An 18,048-nucleotide genomic window follows, 5' to 3' on the forward strand; every position below is an offset into this window, starting at 1 on the left:
AAACTTAGTTGGTCTCTAAGGTGCTACTGGAAGGAATTTTTTAATTTTTTATTTTGTTTGGACTATGGCAGACTAACAAGGCTACCTACCTGTAACTGAAAGTAATGAATGTGAGATATATATCACCTATTAATGAAAACAACATACATAAATTAGTAAAATGTACTCACAAAAATGTGTATATTTAATATAAAGTTGAACTAAAATACTGATGGAGTTTCACAAGGGTTTTGTTTTTTTTAAGGATTCACAAAGCGATGTGGAAATGTGGGAACTGAACTAAGAATTGGAAAAATTAAAACTGGGATAAACTGAAATTGCCAGATTTGCCCATCTCTACCCTGAAAAGGTTCTCTACCCATGATCTAGACACAGAGCAAAAAGAACAACTTTCCTCATAATTGTCATTTTTATTCATATGCAAATAAATTTAATTAAAACGAAGTGAATGTCACACGATTAATTGGCTAAGATTTCTTTAACTGGGTGACACACCGTAGCACCCACATAATCCAAAGTGATTCGAAAACACTTCATAGACATGCAAAAACCAAGTACCGGTATTTAGATTCGGCTAAAAATGTTATAGATTGAACATAAACTATGTGAAGTTGTGTAACCTGCTCTCCCCCCTCCCCAAGTTAAACAAATCAATGGATTTGAAGAGGCAGGAAGCCTTATACCGTATCTTTGCATGGGGTTAGAAAATGGGAAGTTGTAGGTTGACTGTGGGTGGTGGATGGACTAAGACTGTAAAGAAAAAGGATTTTCCAGTGCAGGAAACTCCCTCATTTTCCTTCCTGCTTAGTAATAATAATAATAATAATAATAATAATAAATTTTTATTTATACCCCACCCTTCCCCGCCAAACCGGGCTCAGGGCGGCTAACACTAATAAAATCACAACAAAAACATAAAACAATTCATTAAAATACAGATTAAAATACAATTTAAAATTTAATTTAGACTACAGCCTCATTTTTAAGTAGCCCACCAATCACACTAAAATAATAAAACATCAGGGTTAAACTGAAACCAACCCAAAGGCCAGGTGGAACAGCTCCGTCTTGTAGTGCGGAAAGATGCCAAATCCCGCAGGGCCCTGGTCTCTTGTGACAGATTGTTCCACCAAGTCGGGGCCAGTACTGAGAAGGCCCTGGCCCTAGTTGAAGTCAACCTAGCATCCTTGTGGGTAAGACACAGGTGAAAGAATGAGATAGGAATGACGTGGTAGAATGACTGTGGTGGACTTCATGCTCCTGTGTAAAACAAAGTTAATAAATCCCCACGAGCAGAAAGCTAGCACATCAAGGAGAAAGGCCCCAGCCCCAGTTCTTTCCCTGCTGTGCTGGTTTTCTGTTTGCAAGGAGTTTTCGACAAAGGAGAACTTTCAAAAAAGCCATTCCCTAACAACTGTCTGAAGTGGTACAGTCCATTCTGCATTTTGGCTCTCTGCCCCACCATTGTGCTACGTAGGTAAACTAGGCTTAGAGTGGCTACATGCAAAGCTAAAATGGAGAAAAGAAATCTGGGGCACCCCCACAGATGACAGTTTCACAGCCTAAGAGGATGCTTCTCCCTTCCCACCCTCACCAAAAAAACACTGCGTAGTCAACAGCTGGCCAGCTGAATCGTAGAGCGAGGCTGCTGCTTTGCACCGAAGTTCCCCCTCTCGCTTTCTGATGCTTCTCACACAAAATCAAAGATGCCAATGGATATTTCCCATGAAACACCTTTCGGGGCAGGGCGGGCGGGAGAAGGCCTTAATTATTAATACAAAATAAAAAATAAAAAATTCCAACACGAAAGCTCATACGAAGAACAAACTTAGTTGGTCTCTAAGGTGCAACTGGAAGGAATTTTTGTTCTATTTTTTGTTTTGTTTTGACTATGGCAGACCAACATGGCTACCTACCTGTAACTTAATTATTAATGTCATAACAAGCAGCAGTACAAGGCGGAACAGAAAGATGGGTGTTTGGTTTCATGTTTTCTGGATGCTCGGACGCCCAATGCGTGTCATTAAGGTGACCTAAATCTCAAAAGCAGCTGAAGCATGAATGTGCAAAGAAGAAGCACCCTCCCAGAAGTGAAAAACAGGGGCGTGCTTGCTGCGGCACCCCTGTGCTCATAGGAAAGACCAGTGCTTTTTTCGGGGGGGGGGGAACGCAGGGGTACACACACACACCCCTAAACATTTTGTGAATCTAAGTTTGGCCTCATTGAGGGGCAGTATTTCAATATGAGTAGGAAAATGAGAGTACCCCTCTCATTTTAGGGGGGAAAGCACTGGGAAAGGCAACTTTGCAAGTGTCGCCCCTTCCAATGATACACATTTCTGAAGGCTCTTTCTATGCCTGTTTGAACCGTAGTTATAAAACTGTGGAATCTGCTTCCACGACTTGCGGAGACGGCCGCCAACAAAAGAGGATGAGGCTAAAAATGGCTACTAGTCATGATGGCTATAAGCTGCCACTTCTGTGCTCGGAGGAAGCACGCTTCTGAAGAAAGTTGCTGGGGAATAAGAGACCAGAGAGAATTTCGGTACAGTTCGCATTTAAAGGCAAACTTATTTGCACTTTCCAAAGCAACCAAAGAGAACCAAGGTGCAGCCATCCTTTGACATTTGCACTTCTCTGAATTTTGCAGCGCGGTTCTCTGGTCAAGTAATGTGTACAAAAATGCATGGACTGAAATAAATTGTGCATAAAAATGCATATATTAGTAACGATGCAAAAATGCATCGCATTGGGGAAGATATACATATCAGGAAAAACGTGTTTTGCAAAAATGTGTCTATTAGGGGAAATGTATTTTATTAGATTTTTTTGCTCTGATTTGTGTGAGAATTAAAACACACACACATCAGTTTTGACTAATATACACACTTCTGTAAGCAATTTTCCCCAATATAATGAATCTGTGTGTGCCCCCCCCATATATGCCTTTTATGTACATTTCCCCCATTCTATGCTTTTTTGTAAACTTTGTTGAGCTGGAGAATGGAATTACAAAATTCGGAGGAGTGTGAACTGTGTTTCAGGTTGTCTAGTGCAAATTCATAAAGTATGAATAATGCAGTTTCTCATTAAAATGCAGACAAAATTAATTTCTCTCCCACCCTTAGTCAGTCTCTCCAACTTTAGGGCCAATGTGATGGTGAAAAAAACCTGAACCAACAGTTAGTATTGGAAAACAGTGATCGACCTCTCATATTAAAAAAAAAAACTAAATTGGGAATAGTACGTGTATAGCAATGGGGGGAGAGCCATATTCGGAAGAATCTGCCCCTTCTTATAGGACCACAACCCCTGGCAAGGTTCGAACAGGCAACTCATATCCCTGGGTATTTACAAACTAAGCTGCACCCTCTCTCTCCAGAAAAAGGTGTAACAAGGAGTTTCTCTATCCCCTTGGGACAGCTGAGAAAAAGGGCCTCCTACCATTTCAAGAGATTCATTGTGGGGTTCATTTGCATCAAAAGAATGCGAGGGAAACCCCCCAGGAAACACACAGCAGAGAGGCTAATCAAATCGAGCACTAATAATAAACCTCTCTGGCAAGGACCAGAGTGACTGGGCTCAGGGCTCAAAGGGGAGATGACCTACAGCTGGGAGAACCTCTGAGCAGACCAGGAAGAAGGGGAAGTGTGAGTAAACGCAAGTCCCTTTCTTTTCCTACGTGGTTGCTAGGGTCTGGGAGGGAGGCATGGCCAAGACTGGATGATGAATAGGAGTAAGAAGGGAGGCAGGCGAGTGGGCCTGGCTGAGATTGGCGGGTCAGTAACTCATTCGTCCTAATGGACCAGCTTGCCCTAGTTGCTAGGCCCAGGCCTGGACACAACTCTGGGACCTCTGAGAGCTATCTAGGAATGAGAATTTCACCAAGCATGGCTTTTTCTATATCAGGGCTGGCGTCAAAGTTTTGCGAGGTTGGGCATCTGCTATGGGGCCCTACCACAGTTAGGGGACCCACTGCCAAGAGACCTCTGGACCTGCTCCCCCTGGTATACGCCAAAACCTGCTGGCTTGTTCACCGGCCTCTCACTCTGGCCCAGGAAAAAGCAGTGGTGAGAAACAAGAGCGATGACGACTTATGTAGTGGCCATCTGCCTTGCTAGAAAGCAGGTTGTTGGAGCAATAAGAAAGAAGGAGGGGGTCCCACAGAGGGTGTCTTGTCCAAGGGGCCTTACAATATCTGCAACCTGTGACGAGGTCTGTATCACAAATTCAGTTCAGGGTCAGCAGGGGAACAGGCATAGCTCAGTGGTAGAGCAGCTGAAAGTCCCAGGTTCAATCCCCAATGCATATCGTCCCAATTTTGGGGACCCAAAACAGAGACACATGTCTTCCAGGATGCACTCCCAGGTGTGTCACGTGACCCACACCTTGCTCTCTCTCCCCCCCAGCACTTTTTTGGGGCAAGAGCGAACTACAAGAAGAGTGTGTGAGGGCACAGCACCCAAAATGGCGCCCATTATCCCAGGCAAAAAAACAGATGTCCCAATTTTTCCAGGGCACTTGGCGGGTACTGGATAGCTCAGATGGTTGGAGTGTGGTGCTGATAATGCCAAGGTTGCAGGTTTGATCCCTGTATGGGACAGCTGCAGGGGGTTGGACTAGATGATCCTCAGGGTCCCTTCTAACTCTATGATTCTATGAAATACATGCGCCATTTAAAAGAAATATAGCATGCCAAGGGTAAGAGGCATCTCCTGGTAGGGCTGGGAGAGACTCCCTGCAAGAAACTCTGGAGAACCTTTGACAGTCATTGTAGACAGTGTTGAGCTACAGCAGTGTTTCCTATACTTGGGTCTCCAGCTGTTTTTTTGGACTACAATTCCCATCATTCCTTACCACTGGTCTTTCTAGCTAGGGATGATGGAAGTTGTAGTCCAAAAACAGCAGGAGAAACAAGTTTGGGAAACATTGAGCGAGAGATATCAATGCTCTGAGAGAGTATAAGGCAGCTTCCTGGGCCTTGGTAATGGCAGAACAAGTGCTACAAGCTTTTGGTCTTGCCCACCTCTGGAGGACTTGGGCAAAAGGCCCTCTAGGAATGGGCCAGGCTCTTCCCGGCCATTCACTGTGGTCCATTTGCTTATCCTCTCCTCCTGGATAGGGGGAGAGTTTTTATTCAGTTCACATTTATAGGCAAAGCTACTTAATTCACACCTACCAAGACAATATGTGAATGGAAGCACAACCACCCTTCGAAACCTGCTCTTCTCCAAGTTTTGCAGCGTAGTTCTCTAGCCAAACAATTTGTACAAAAATGCATTTGATAGGGTAAATTGTGCATTTAAAAATGCATATATTACTGAAAACAGCAAAGAAAAATGCATTCTATTAGGGAAAAGTATTTTCCAAAAATCTGCATAAGTCTGCATACAGACATGTGTATATTATAAGAAATTCACACTAAAATGCTGGTGAATTTTCATGAGCTTTTTTTGGGGGGGGGATCATGAATTGGTGTAGAAATGGGGAAAACTCAACTTAAAACAGGAAAAAAAATGCTAAAACTGGAATGGATGGGTCCATTCATCCCTACTCTGGGCCCAATCCATATTGGTTGAGAAAACCCAGAGCACGCTGCAGGCATAGATATTGCAAGCTGTGACGTAAAGAAATGAAAAGTGGCAGGGGAAATCCTTTTGGGTCTCCCGACTCTAAAATCCACATGAGCTGTGGAAATTCCAAGCCTTTAATAACCTCACTTTCTCAGCAGCCGCAGAGAGTCAGGATAGTTAGCACGCCTTAACATACGGACATACAAACAAGTCCGGCAAGTCAGAAAGAACCCAGCTATGCAGCTTTGGTTTCAGTCAGAACTAATTCTGAGAGTGGCTTGTTGAGAGCTTTCTGTCCCCCCCCCCCAAAAAGGAAAAACAGCACAAAGCGATGTCCAGGCAGCCAACCATGCTGTATTCAAGATGACAGGAGTCTCGTGCAAACTTCAAAGAGCTGCTCTCTTGTGACAATTTTCTTTTCATTACAAACCTTACAGACCTGGGATCCCGCCTGACCCCGACACATGCAATAGTTATGCAGTCTTAGCAAAGAGACGAGCAGAGCCGTGTTCTTTCCGCACGTATGACAAGGCCTGGTTGTGAAATGGCATTGAGCCAGGGCTCCTCCTGAGAGTGTTGGACTCCAGCTCCCATCAGCCTCAGCCACCATGGTCATGGCCAGGGTGATGATGGGAGCAACATCCCATTCCTGCTTCAAGCGGTGGCTATGCAAAATTATTATTATCACTGGAAGTTTTAAATGTTCGACGTTTTATTATGTTTTTACATGTGCTGGAAGCTGCTCAGAGTGGCTGGGGAAACCCAGCCAAATGGGCAGGGTATAAATGATTCTTATTCAATATGCCTTGTGAATAAAGTATCAGTGTTGCACAGATAATGTTTAGGTTTATTAGATTTTAAAGGCCAATCTACACTATACATTTAAAGTGGTATCATAACGCTTTCAACAGTCATGGCTTCACCCAAATACAGGTGAAACTCGAACAAATTAGAATATCGTGGAAAGGTTTCTTTCTTTCAGTAATTCAACATAAAAGGGGAAACTAATATATGAGATAGACTCATGATATGCAAAGCGAGATATGTCAAGCCTTTATTTGTTATAATTGTGATGCTTATGGCGTATAGCTGATGAGAACCCCAAATTAACAATTTCAGCTTTGGGGTTTTCATCAGCTGTACGCCATTCCCCTCACAGAGCTACGAATTCTCAGAGTGGTTTAACAGGCCATCCTCCTTCCCAGGGAACCCTGGGAATCTGTGAGGGGAAGTGGGGGGGTGTCTCCCAACAACCCTCAGCAGCCTTAACTACAGTTCCCAGGATTCTTTGGGGAAAGCTTTGACTGTTGAAATGACATGAGAATGCTATAAATGTACTGTGGGAATATGGCCTGAGTCACTAAGCCAGTGGCTTTCAAAACTGTCACCTTATGGGAACTTTCTGGCTTGTTTGATGGGGAATCTCAGCAACCCCTTGAGCAGTACAGAGGATTGTGATGGTGGGGGGGGGGAGAGAGAGCATATTTTAGGGGTTCGCTCTCCATTCCCTGACTAGGCCTGTTGGTCAAGTTGGAGCGTGGCCATGAATGCAGTCAGTACCGCTCTGTGGGGGCTGTATTGCATGTGGAGATGGGCAATTGCAGGCTGCCTGGCGTTCAGGGAAGCCGGAGCACTGTTACTACGGTTTTCATTGAGGAACCCCAGAGTTCACCGGAACGCAGCTTGAAGACAGCCACGCCATTGTGAAAGTCAGTACCAAAACCCAGAGACAGCCCAGCTGTCAGTACCCGAGGTGGAAAATTCAACTTGTGCCTCACCCCGTCCGTCACCTCGGCCTGCTTAACTGTATGGGCTCTGTCAGCGCAAAACTTAAAAGAAAAAAAGAGCCAGCATCTATAAAGCCTGGTGAAAAACAGGCAAGAGAACCGTTAGTGGGGAACCACTGGCCCTTCAAGGTGTTGCTTGAACCACAACTCCCATCATCCCTGGCCATTGGCCATGCTTGCAGGGGATGCTGGGAATTGTAGTCCAGCAATCTCTGGAGGGCCACACCTGCAAGAGAGGGTGAAGATCTTGAATCCTGAGGTAGATTTGCTCACTTTAGGGTCCTGTGGAGGCTGGTCCATTAGGATAAATAGGGCAACCTCAGTCTGGCCTCAGCCAGTACCCACCTCCCCCAGACCCTCCAAGGGCCCCTATTTTCCAGGAACAGTCTTGGATTTACAGAAGCTGTCCTGGTTTCTGATTTGATCCCATAGCTTCCTGCTTTTCCTTAGGATGTCCCTATTTTCATCAGAGAAAAGTTGGAGGGTATGGAGCTATACAACCCCCAAGTCATCTGAAAGCAGCCCTGTATAGGGAAGTTTTTCCAATGTTTCATGTCTTATTATGTTTTTATATATGTTGGAAGCCACCCAGAGTGCCTGGGGCAACCCAGTCAGATGGGCGGGGTATAAATAGTAAATTGATTGATTGATTGAATAGGAAGTCCCTATTTTCATTGGAAATAGCCAGAGCCACACATCCTTAACCACAGTCTGGCATTTGCCACAGAATATAGCTTTGCCCTGCCATGGCAACAACCAGATCCGACCACAGGAGGGCGTATTGAAACTGTAATTGTCCCAGTGCAGAGACAGTTAACAGTGCCAGTTTTTCAGTGAAAGCATCACAGGAGAATGAGGTTGGAGTTGGAGAGGCCATCTGATGCAGGCTCTAACAACTGTTCGAAAAAGAGAAAATATAACCATTGCTGCGTCTTGTATAAATTTTTGGTTTTCCAAAAGTACATGTAGGGCAAGCAACTAGAATGGAGTCCAAAGACTCATATATATATATATATATATATATATATATATATATATATATATATATATATGGGTCTGGTGACTTCTGTTTCAGTGTATCTGAAGAAGTGTGCATGCACACGAAAGCTCATACCAAGAACAAACTTAGTTGGTCTCTAAGGTGTTACTGGAAGGAATTTTTTTATTTTTTATTTTGTTTGGATTATGGCAGACCAACACGGCTACCTATCTAACTCTCATTGGGAAATTAGATTTTTTAAAAAGGTATCGCTTTCCTTTGCCACATTCCTTTTTCACTGGCCTCAATGTATTGTCCAGCATTCAGGGGTGGTTTGACCATTAGGGAAGATTGGGGGGGGGGCACTGCCCCACCAGCCTCAGTCAACCTTCTTTCTTGCAACCACTCCAGAGGATCGTAGTATCAGCTAGGTCTCCCCCCCCATTTCTAATACATTTTATTCCATTTTGAAAACTTAAAACACATTAACTTCAAATTCAGTATACATTTCTATTTCAAAAATAAGCAGGGAGGCTTCCCACCCTTACCTCACCGTGGTGTTTTTATTCCCACCCATAATCGGCTGCATTTTATGTCAAACGATATCTAATACATATTTCCTCCGTTACACTTATTGCCATTCTCGACCCGCTGCTCATAATTCAAATCCTGCCTGCGACTTCATTTGACTACAGTTCTTTCGCAGGTATTCCAAAAAGGGTTTCCATTCTTCAGTATAAACAAAGTCAGCTAAGTCTCAACGTTGCCCCTTGTAGAAATAAGCAAGGACGATTGATGATGTTGGAATTGGTTGGTTCTGCCTGTCATTGGCTCTGGGCTCCACCTCCGGTTTGGAGCCTTGTTCCCCCCAAAGGTTCAGAGTAGGACAACCCAAATTATCAAGGGGGGATGAAGCGACTCCCCTTGTGAGGACAGATTATAGCATTTTGGGCATGAAAGAAGCCCATAAAATTATGCATAGCACAGAGAAGAAGTTATTCTCCCTCGAAATGCTAGAACCCGGGGACCTGGTAACCTGGGGAAGACTCATGACAGAGAACAAAAATTCCTGCATCGCAGGGCGTTGGGCTAGATGAGCCTTGGGTTTCCTTCCAACTCTCCTATGATTTCTTCTTCACAAACCACAGAGTTAACCTACGGAATTTGCTCCCAAAAGAAGCAGTGATGGGTCACCAACTTGGATGGATTTGAAACAGGATTAGGCAAATCCATGAATAGTATCAAGAGCTGCTTGGGAGTATGTTTATGAATGCCAGTTACTGGAAACAGCTGGGAGGGGGGGAGAAAGAGGGGTTCAGGTCCTGCTTTTAAGTTAACTATGGGCATGTGGCTGGTCAGCAGGGGTACCAACTTGAACAAAATGTTGGGGGCCCCAGTTACGCCCGTACCACATCATCAACCACAAGACACACATGCGCGCACACACACACTTGTGGTCCCCCTAGTTCCATAGCTGTCAACCTTTCCCTTTTTTGCGGGAAATTCCCTTATTATAGCATTGGGAAACAGCAGGGAGGGTTGACAGCTATGTATATAGCAGTGGGGAACAGCAGGGGGGGGGGGTTTGACAGCTATGCCCAGTTCCCCTTTTGCAGAGAGTGAGGCTGGCGCCATTGCCACATAACAGTGGGATTTTCACTCTACCCCTCTCTATTTCCACAGTCTGCCTGGGTTGCCATGTGTGCAAAGGACGAGGTCTGGGACGGGCTCTTGCAAGTGTGTGTAAACTGCACTGTCACATGTTACCCGCGCCCATTCAAAGGATGTGCCGATGCCTGCAGTGAGTGTCCTGCTGTTTTATTTTTTTAAAAAAAGTTGCAATATTTGCATGCCTCTTTTCAACCATGCTGCTCCCAGGTCATGGAATCAGATCAGCTGACATCAATTGCCGCGTTCCCCTTGCAATAGTAGCTCTGAAATAGCCCTTGATGGTCCCAGAAAAAGATCATCTCTCCCGGCTCCTGGCTCGCTTTCCTGGTAAAATGGTGGTAGGAAATGGGGATACAGTGTAAAAAGAGAGAGAGAGAAAATAGGATGTTCATTTGCATAAAATCTGCACAAAAATCGAATATGTTAATTTGCAAGCTTAAATGCAAAATTAATGACTATGATTTAAGATTGCATTTCTCTGTCCTGGGGAAATGGGTGGCCTGGTGAGCTGTGTGTTTTGCACAGCCTGCTGTTCAGGTGCTACTAACCTTTGATGGGTGCAAGGGGCCTCTTGCCCTCCTTTCTAAAGGGTATTTATTGGTGTTGCCAGACCTCCAGTCTGACCTGAAGTCTCCAGGTGTGCCTGGTCCCCTGTAGATGTCAGGTGGAGGTGACTCTCCAGGTGGACAAAAGTCCCTTTAATAATAATACATATTATTAAGAAGACTTACATGCAGCTTACAAAGCCCAACAGGAGCCAGCTACAAATTGTAGCATACTCGGAGGTGGGGAACTGCCCCACCTCCCAATTAACTTCCATCTCCAGGATCCATCCCGTGACATCACCAGGGGCCACCCTAGCTCAAAGGTTTGGGATGTGAAACCTCAGGATTTTGGATGCTCCTGATTTGACAACTCTAGTATTTACGGTATCTTTTGGCCAGACTTGGACTGGACAGCCCTTCAAACAGAGGGCTCCACCAAGTAGGAAAGAAGCTCTAGGGTTGGGGAGGGAGTGTTTTCATCAGAGTCCTCTTCCAGAGTCCACCAGGTGTTCCCACTGGTGCTTAGCCTTGGTCAACATACTGCCCAAGGGGAGCTTGTCGCAGCAGCAGCAGGAGGAGACACCCATAACTCTCCACCAGCCTGATTCATCTCTGACTCTTGGCCTACTCTCCTGCGTCAGCTTCTTCTTCTGGACTTTGCTCTGCCACAGTCTCCCCCAGCTCACTAAGCCCTGTTACCTCTTCAGTTTCCAATACCTCCTCCTCCCAGTCTTCTCCCTGTGACCACTCATTGTCATCCCACCACCAATCTCCGGGATCTGAGCCTTTGTCCCTTGGGGGTTCCCCAGCTGGTTGCTCCCACTACTCCTCAGTGCCCAGCCAGCCCATGACAGTGACCTTGGGTCAGTCACTAACCAGCCTAACATCTCAGCCTAACCAGCCTCACAGGGTTGTTTGTAAGATTCAAGGAAGAACCACGTACACCCCCTTGAGCCCCTTGGAGGAAAAGTGGGCTAAAAATCCAATGCAATAATAATTTCCGGAGCAAGAAGCATATTTTCTTTGTTTGAAAAGGTTTTAATCAATCGGTCTAATGGCTAATTGATTAGCTGCAACCCTAATTGGAATTGGCACGGGTTACGGAGCTCATTTACGAAGAGGGATGTTGAATCTGCAGCTTTCCATGTATTTTGAATTACAACTATTATCATCCCTGACCACTAAGGTTGGGGTTGACAGCAGCTGGGGTCTAACCCCATTGCGAGTGCCACAGACTCCCCCATCCCAGTCACAAGGTGAACCGGCTGGCAAGCCAGATGCTCCAGCAGTTCATTGGCGAGAGGAGAGCAATCCCTCTCCCAGCTTTTGCCAACCTCAAGGATGCTGCTGTTCCCATGGCAACATGAGCCGGTAGCCAATGAACTGCAGGCGGGCCCAAGATTGGACCGGAGAAAATGCTGGCTCGTGACTGGAGCATCCTGCTCGTTATTTATTTAATACAATGGATGCAAACCCTGTTTTGTCTCCTTCTCCTCAGGTTCCATGGAGTGCAGCAAGCATGAGGGCTTCTACTACGATCGGCTCCTGAGGCAGTGCTTCAGTTGTGTTGGCATCTGTGGGCAGCACCCCAGGGAATGCAACCCCTTCTGCAAAAGTAAGCGTCTGGGATGAATGGGCCACACTAGAGCTGGAAAGCAGGGTTTTCCTCACTGGATTCTCAGCCCCAGATGATACCTCCAGGCATATAGAGAGAGCGTTTTCCCTCTCAGAGTGTAAATACAGCTCAACTCCCTCCCGCCCCGCCCCGCCCAAATGCAACACTCCAGAATCAGGTTCCAGAGCTCCTGTGTCGGAGGATGCCTGTATAAACCAAAACATTGGGGGATAAAGGACAGAATTCTATGCTGCTGCTAAGATCAGTATACGCCCTTCCCCTCAAAGAATTCTGGGCATTGTAGTTTGTTAAGGGTTGCTGGGAATCGTAACTTTGTGAGAGGGAAACTACAGTGCCCAGAATTCTTTGAGGGAAGGCTTTGTACGGCGGATGTGCCAACTCACCAGGCGGAATGTGGGGGAGGGGGAAGAGTGTAACGTGTGCTTACAAATTAAGATCTAGCTTTTGCCTCTGGCCCTGTCCACCACTGGCACGTGGCCCTCGGAAGGTTTCCCAGCACAGAATGTGGCCCTTGGGCTGGTAAAGGTTCCCGATCCCTGCGTTAAGCACTGTACACAGGACGTTCACCAAAGCTCCATGGAAGATGCCTGCTAGATAAGCAGCTGTTGACCTTGTTGCCCCTCCGTTGACTTTCAGAGGATGCTGGACCCACCTTACCATCAGTGGCTGCTCTCCAGGGTGTCCAGTGCAAGATGGACAGTGCGTGTGACCAGCGGACGGTCATCTACATGGTCTTGGGCATCTGCCTGTGTACTCTGCTCTTCTCCTTGCTGTTGACTTGGGTTTACTTCAGGAAATGGGGGGATGCGGTGATCTGCCGAGCCGGTACCATCGCTTGCCGCAAAGGCAATGACAACCCCAAAGGTGAATGCTTTCTATCATTTGATATAAGGTTTGCCGAGTTCAGATTTCTCAACCCACCCCAAATGCAGAATCTGCACTGTCCAGCATAGAATCGGGTCAGATCTACAGATGCATCAGAATCTGGCAGTGGGAGGCGACGAAGGACTCACAAATTTATTGACAGCTGCACGAGTTGTTATACCGGTATCTAGGAAGTGGAAGGGGCAAGCAGAATATAAAAATGGAAGAATGGTATAGAGGTTTGGGATAAATTAACATGCCCCATTAAGGTACGACGGTGGAATATGCAGGAGGAATGATTTTGAGGAGATATGGTGGGCATTTGTAGAATTTGTACTGTTAAAACGGAAAGGGGTCAAAACCATCGCAAGAGGTGTCGAAGTTTTGGGAGGTTGGATAGTTACAATGGAATGGTCTTGGTGGTGGGGTGCACATTTTTATTCTTATTTATTTATGATTATTACTTTGTCAAGATAAATAAAATAAAATAAAATGAATCAGGTGGTGGGGAGGACTGTACACTTTAGATAAGTAGGTGTGGCAATCACATTGGTGGATGCTTCTCCTATTTTACTTTTTTTAAGCTTTCCCCGCAAGAGGAAAAGCAGAGCGTAAAGTTGGCCGAGCTAGAACTCTAAGTGCATCGAGGTTTGTCTGAAGAATGTTAAAAACTACAAGTCTAAAGGAGGGCAGTCTACTTTCCCACCTCAGCATTCTGCTTTATCAAAGGTCTCAGAGTTGTGTTTACGCCACAGTAAACTGTCCTGGTCTAAGGATGTAACCCACAGTAAATTAATCTATTAGATTGATAGAAAAGCTGTCATTAATTTAATTTTTTGAAACATTAAATATTTGCAAAAAAAATGTGACATACACAGGACAGAGAACGCTTTCATCTGTTCTGGCAGGCACTAACCCCCCCCCCCACAAAAATTGGTTCTCCCCACCCGCCCCTTTTATAATTGTTTAGCCATATGTGGATTTCTGTATTTCACTAGATTAAGTGATCAAGTGCCTATGAGAAATCAAACAAATCTCTTTAAATGGGGGACAGCCCAAAAACTCTCTCTCTCTCTCTCTCTCTCTCTCTCTCTCTCTCTCTCTCTCTCTCTCTCTCTCTCCTGTGCCAAGAAAAACTGTATAAATTATTTAACCCACTTAAAAACATGCTCGCTTGTTTCCTGCTTCTGCTAGGCCAGGGGGACTTTGCAGGAAACTATGAAGATAATGGAAGCCCCACACTCCCATCTCCAAAGCACATACTCACCACCAAAAATCTTCCCTAGCCCACACCCCATCTCCTCAGACCTCCCTGGTCTACAATTTTCAAGTGTGTCTTTGCCATCAGGACTTGGAACCTTTCCCAAAGCAAAATTCAGGCTCCATAGGTTGCTGGATTCCTCACTCCACTGCGGCTTGCCTTGTGTAGGGTTGCCGGGCCAGGAGCATCCCAGACCCCGAGATTTCAGAGCACGTACATGAGATCTAGAAGCAGCCTCTGGTGGTGTCACATTAGTGAACCTTGGAGATGGAGGCTAATTGGGATGGGGAAATGGAAGAAGGCAGTCAACACACACCCAGACTGTCTGTGCTATAATTCGCAGTCGGTTCCTGCTGGGCAGAAGCTTGCAATATGCATACACAGTCTTCTTAATGCTAATTATTAAATGCACTCTGTGATACCAGCCCTCCACATGCCACCTGGAGGGAGCCAGGCAAACCTTGAGACTTTGGGTGAGGCCTGGAGGCTTGGCAACCCTAGCACATTGCCATTGCCTCTTTTCATTTACATTTTCAGCTTCATAGAGGCCTTTTTCCCCTTTTATCTACGGCATTGCTATTTACTGCATTCACAGCCTGCTTCTCCTCCAAGGAGCTCAAGGGAGCATTCATGGTCCTCTCTCCCCCGTCCCTTGCCAATCATATTCCCGCAAGATTGCGGGGTAGGCTAGTCTTGAGAGATAATGACTGGCCCAAGGTCAGCCTGTGAGCTTCGTGGCTGAGTGGGGATTTGAACCCTGGTCTCCCAGATTCCAGTCTGACACTCTCAAGTGCTATACCACACTGGTCTTCAACTGGAAGGAAATCTTCCACAAGTAGGCTATGCCACAGGTTGTCGCAACAACCACCCCTTTATCTCCCCTCCACTCTTTATTTTCTTACTTTTTAAAATTAGTGATGGGGAGAGAAAGGAGAAAAACAGAGGAAAGTACCGTTCCACCTATTTCTAATGCTCAGGCTGGGGGGGGGGGTTGCTATTGTTTATGTAGTCAAAACAGCATTGCTCATGCACAAGAGGGAGTTTGGGGAATGACGGAACCCCTTGGTTTGCGGCAGAGCAAGAAAGGGAAGGAACCCAAAAAAAGAGCCTTCACGCTACAACATTTTATTACAGGTCCCAGTTGTGCAGCTAAAAAAAAAAAAAAAGGATTACACTATTATGTACCTTACAGGGTTAGGCTTTGACATTAATTCTTGCTTCCCTGTGGAATAGTTCTGTGAAGGGGCAAGGGCTCTCCTAGGCTGGAAAGAGCTGCTTTCAGATGTCTTCTAAAGGTTGTATAGTTACTTATCTCCTTGGCATAACTGCATAAAAAGGTAAAGGGACCCCTGGCCGTTAGGTCCAGTCGTGTCCAACTCTGGGGTTGCGGCGCTCATCTCACGTTAATGGCCGAGGGAGCCGGCATACAGCTTCCGGGTCATGTGGCCAGCATGACAAAGCCGCTTCTGGCGAACCAGAGCAGCGCACGGAAACGCCATTTACCTTCCCACTGGAGCGGTACCTATTTATCTACTTGCACTTTGACTGCTAGATGGCCAGGAGCTGGGACCGAGCAACGGGAGCTCACCCCGTCGTGGGGATTCGAACCGCCAACCTTCTGATCAGCAAGCCCTAGGCTCTGTGGTTTAACCCACAGTGCCACCCACATAACTGCATACCCTCCAACATTTCTCCAATGAAAACAGGGACTATCCTGCCATTACCTCCAATACAGTGGTACCTCGCAAGACGAATGCCTCGCTAGACGAAAGGCATTCGCTAACGAAAGGGTGACTCACAAGACAAATTTTCCTATGGCTGCGACTCACAAAACTCCCCCCCGTAAAACTGCGCTTCCTCCAACCGTGCTTCGCAAGACGAAATTTCCGCTATGCGACAACACTCGCGGAATGAATTAATTTCATCTTGCGAGGCACCACTGTATTTCTCTGATGCAAAATAGGGATGTCCTAAGGACATGTGGGACATTCCGGGATAAAACCAGAAACCGGGACGGCTTCTGTAAATCTGGGACTGTCCCTGGAAAGTAGGAACACTTGATTTGAACTCATGTCTGGCACTGTGGTTTAAATCACTGTGCTGCTTGGACTTGCTGATTGGAAGGTCGGCGGTTCGATGCCCAGTGACGGGGTGAGCTCCTGTTGTTCAGTCCCAGCTCCTGCCAACCTAGCAGTTCGAAAGCACGCAGTGCAAGTAGATAAATAGGTACTGCTCCGGCGGAAAGGTAAACAGCGTTTCCGTGTGCTGCTCTGGCTTCACCAGAAGCGGCTTAGTCATGCTGGCCACATGACCCGGAAAAACTGTATGCGGAAGCGGACAAACGCTGGCTCCCTCGGTCTGTAAAGCAAGATGAGCACTGCAACCCCAGAGTCATTTGCGACTGGACTTAACTGTCAGGGGTCCCTTTACCTTTACCTTTATTCCTTACCCGACACTGCCTGCTACACCACACTGGCAGCTTCTGGGATGACTCCCACTTTAAAGCACATGGTTTTATTTTTCAGATCGTCTAATGGAAGCAGGGAGCGTGGGGAGCGGATCCAGCGGCAGCCAGACACCGGAGCCCATTGAAACCTGCGGCTTCTGCTTCCCTGAAGCAAGCCCTGCCATTCAAGAAACCAGGGCGTGTCACAGAACTTACCAAGCCGGGATGGAAGGGGATCCTGCCGTGGCAGGGACTGCTGGCACAGGGAGTATGGGAACCATTGCTACCCCTGAAGATGGCCACTTCCAAATTATTTGTTCTCCCTCGCAAGAAAAGATGCAGGTGACTTGAGATACCAGGCAATGAGATACTACAGGACCATAGCCGCCCCTCCACACTAGAGCAAAGCTGCTTGAATTTTCCAGGTTCTTCCTCCACACAATTCCCCTGGGAATGCCTCCTTACACAATCTGCAGAATCCGGCAGGTAAAACAATTCCTGGACTCAGCCACTTCAGAACCGCAGATGGCAGTGATTTGCATGTCTGAATTCTACCCTCCTTGGAAAGACCTCCCCCGCATATAGAAAGCCAGGGCTTCAGTAATAAGAGTTTTACAGCCTAACCTTCTCTCTTGACATACCTGCTACTTACATTAACAGTTAGGAAGTCTTTCCCTGCTCTCCTCTGTGCACATGTTCTAGATCAGCAGTGGGCATGACATCCCAGGGGGAAAGCCCTTCATTGCCTCTTTCAAAACAAAAAACAAAAAAACCCCAAAACCAGCAGCTAGTTAAGAAAGCCCAATTCTTTGTCTGTTCACAGGAATAGGAAAAGTGTTGAGAGTGCTTGAATGAAAGATCACGTTTCCACTGACCATGATTTCAAATAAACATGCCTTACTTTCTGCAATACGTGCCACAGCAATCATTCACAGGTATGCCTGGCGTGCTCTGGTCCATGGGGTCACGAAGAGTCGGACACGACTAAACAACAACAACAACAGTGTTTATTTTACTGCATTTACACACACACACCCCTTTCCTCAAAGGAGCTCAAAGGAGTAGTGTACATGTTTCCCCTCATTTAATCATTTCCCAAAGCGATCCGAGACTCTGCAGGCATGCCTGCTTTTGCTCCTCCCGCTTCATGCCTCTCTTGGTTCTGGGAGACCAGGGAAGAGGGGAGCTGGTCACATCAGGAGGGGGAGGCAACCTGGCTCCCTCACCATCTGGACTGATCTCTGCCTCTTGGTCTCCCTCCACTCCTGCTTCAGCTTCCATTTCTG

General features: G+C 46.3%; 1 protein-coding gene across 1 annotated transcript; it reads left to right on the plus strand.

Annotated features, from left to right (window-relative positions):
- Positions 1 to 12,035: 12,035 nt before the first annotated feature.
- TNFRSF13B (TNF receptor superfamily member 13B) lies at positions 12,036 to 17,504 on the plus strand. The gene is made up of 3 exons (XM_033167353.1): positions 12,036 to 12,170; positions 12,828 to 13,055; positions 16,842 to 17,504. The coding sequence occupies exons 1-3, from the start codon at positions 12,059 to 12,061 to the stop codon at positions 17,111 to 17,113; spliced, it is 612 nt and encodes a 203-aa protein (XP_033023244.1). The 5' UTR covers positions 12,036 to 12,058; the 3' UTR covers positions 17,114 to 17,504.
- The last annotated feature ends 544 nt before the right edge of the window (positions 17,505 to 18,048 follow it).

Source organism: Lacerta agilis, chromosome 13 (genome assembly GCF_009819535.1).
Source record: "Lacerta agilis isolate rLacAgi1 chromosome 13, rLacAgi1.pri, whole genome shotgun sequence".
Taxonomy (NCBI): Eukaryota; Metazoa; Chordata; class Lepidosauria; order Squamata; family Lacertidae; genus Lacerta; species Lacerta agilis.

Bases quoted from the DNA above. Each gene is read 5' to 3' on its own strand.
- TNFRSF13B (XM_033167353.1), top strand. From the start codon at position 12,059: ATGGAGTGCAGCAAGCATGAGGGCTTCTACTACGATCGGCTCCTGAGG. The intron at 12,171-12,827 runs GTAAGCGTCTGG...GTTGACTTTCAG, and splicing joins ATGCAACCCCTTCTGCAAAA to AGGATGCTGGACCCACCTTA. The intron at 13,056-16,841 runs GTGAATGCTTTC...TTTATTTTTCAG, and splicing joins AGGCAATGACAACCCCAAAG to ATCGTCTAATGGAAGCAGGG.